The following is a 2,415-nucleotide window of genomic DNA, read 5'->3' as shown; positions in this document are numbered from 1 at the left end:
CTGCCTTTGCCTCCGGGGTGCTGGGATTAAAGGTGTGCGCCACCACCACCTGGCTCCTTTATTATTTTTAAGAGAGAGTCTTGCTATGTAGCCCAGCCTGGCCATGAACTCATGGCAGTGCTCTTGCCTTAGCCTCCTGAGAACTGGGATTACACCTGGTTGCTAATGGCTTTTGAGTAGTTGGGCAACAGGGTCTCTGTCCTGGTGCCTGGGCCAGCAAGCGGAAATCAGAAATCCTGTAGGAGCTGTGGTGAGTGGGACAGCACCTGAAGGCATCCTCTAGTGTCCCCAGCTCAGGGCTGACTCATCTCAGGCCATCTGCTGTCTCCAGAGTAGAGTCTGGGCTTAAGTAACAGTGCCTCCCTGCAGACATGACAGGACAGTCAGTCTGCACTGCACGGGTACATCCGGGGTCACACAGTGAGATCCTGCCACAAGAACCCAAACAAGCAAAGCCCTCAAAACATAAAACAAAACAAAACACCAAAACAAGAACACAAACTTTTGGGACTCTGTGTGCTTGTGTTCTTTGACTCGGAGATCTGTGTCTTCGGGTGGATTTTGGCCTCTGAGACTCCCGTGGTTCTGATCCCCTCTCTCAGGATTCATTACCCGCTGCCCCTCCCGTACCAGGGCAAGCCGGACCCTGTGGTCCTGCAGGGCATCATCCGCTCACTGAAGGAGGAGCTGGGCCGCCTTCGCGGGCTGGATGGCGGCCAGGACGCTCGTGATACTCGTGATACTCGGGAGACGGAAATCTGGCACCTGAGGGAGCAGTGAGTCTGGGGATGTGTGTGGTGGGTGGGTGGGTGTGGTGGACGGGATTAGCACCGCCTTTTTTCTTCTGAGCCCCGCCTCTCTGCCTTTTGTTGGGTGCTGGGAATTCAGTGGTGATTGATAGCCCTGGCGCTGCCTTCCTGGGCCCCTAGGACAGTGAGAAGGATGTTCAGTGTGTGTGGGATCGGGAGGGGGTTCCAGAAAAAGGTGCGGAAGCAGGATCACCATCAGTAAAGGCAATGTGAAATAGGCTGGAAGAGCGGCTAAATAGCCTTCACCCAGCCTCATGCTGCCTGGCTCCCTGCCTTGGGAGTGGACGTTAATCAACAACCATGAAATCGTGTTATCTGCTACGGAGGAGGTGAGGAGGAGGCAGAAAAGGTAGCTGTGCCCAGGGCCCGACAGGTAGGTTAGGTGAAGGAGTTAGAGAAGAGTGTTCTAGGCAGAGGGTACAGTTTATGCAAAGTTTTCAACTGTGGGGGAGGGTGGAAAGAGTGGAGGCTTCTGGAATACTCCTGACTCCTGCTGGGTTCTGTCTTTTGTAGGCAGGGATTTGGTCTCTACCTGGAGGTGGCCAATTCTTTGAGGATGACTAGTGACATTAAAAAAATATTATTGTACCATATGCATGGTGTGTGTGTGTGTGTGTGTACACATGTGTACGCACCGTGGCATGTGGCGTTGGTTCTCTCTCTCCATAGTTACATGGCTTCTAGGGATCAAACTCAGTTTGTCAGGCTTGTATCGTTGGATGGCAAGCATCCTTACCCACTGAGCCATCTTGCCGGCCCATTTCTTTTTTTTTCCCTTTTGAGACAAGGCCTCATCTATTCAAGACTGGCTTCAAACTCTCGATCTAGTCAAGGATGACTTTGAACTTTTGGTCCTCCTTCCTCCAGATCTTGGGTGTTCATGGGCTTATACGTATAGGCCACCAGACTTGGCTTATGTAGTCCTGGGATTGAACCCAGAGCATCACGTGTGCTAGCCGACCAAACCATACTCCAGTCCCTATATTACCCCTTTTAAGATTGATTTTATTATGTATTGTGTCTGTGTGAGGGTATATGCCCATGTGCCCATGGAAGGCAGAAGTGGTTACCCTCACAGCAACCCTATGAGATAGACATTGCTATCATCGCCGTGCCAGGAAGCCCAGAGGGCTAGGGGACTTTCCTAGGGCACACAGTGAATTATACGGCCAGGCTAGACCTTGGATGCAGCCAGCACTTCTGCATTGTTGGAAGTGCCAGCCTAGACTGAGTGCCAATTGCTGCAGAGAGGAATGACCTTCTCTCACTTGGGAGTACACTGGGTAGCAGGACCCACGGGCGGGCGCTGCTGAGCAGAGGTGGAGGAAGGACACAAGGAGGTCTGAGGAACTTACCCTCCACCCAAGTCATCTCCCACATTGGCCACAAGGTGGCGACCTTTACCCAGCAACAGAACTGGTAAGGGTGTCTTGAAATCTCTCAGGTAGTGGTGTGTCCTCCCTGTCAGTTCTAACTCTGCCTCCCCCTCCTTCTCTTGGAGACAGGGCCTTGCTTCTGAGGGAGAATGCTGCCCCATAGGGCAGTGATTCAGGCAGAAGGTAGAGGGACACTCTAACAAGTGCTGGCTCTGCAGAGGCTGGTGCTG

At 52.7% G+C, this 2,415-nt stretch overlaps 1 protein-coding gene across 1 annotated transcript in view; it reads left to right on the top strand.

Moving 5' to 3' along the window:
* Nucleotides 1-2,415, top strand: part of Ccdc61 (coiled-coil domain containing 61) — an 18,853-nt gene that overhangs the window by 9,678 nt on the left and 6,760 nt on the right. Inside the window, exon 5 of the mRNA XM_005370251.3 lies at nucleotides 603-776. Within this exon, the coding sequence (XP_005370308.1) occupies nucleotides 603-776 (174 nt within the window). The remainder of the gene's footprint in view (nucleotides 1-602; nucleotides 777-2,415) is intronic.

The sequence above is a fragment of the Microtus ochrogaster genome, unplaced genomic scaffold, assembly GCF_000317375.1.
Source record: "Microtus ochrogaster isolate Prairie Vole_2 unplaced genomic scaffold, MicOch1.0 UNK74, whole genome shotgun sequence".
Lineage (NCBI taxonomy): Eukaryota > Metazoa > Chordata > Mammalia > Rodentia > Cricetidae > Microtus > Microtus ochrogaster.
Note: the sequence above shows the minus strand (reverse complement) of the source record. Positions and strands in the feature narration are given on the sequence as shown.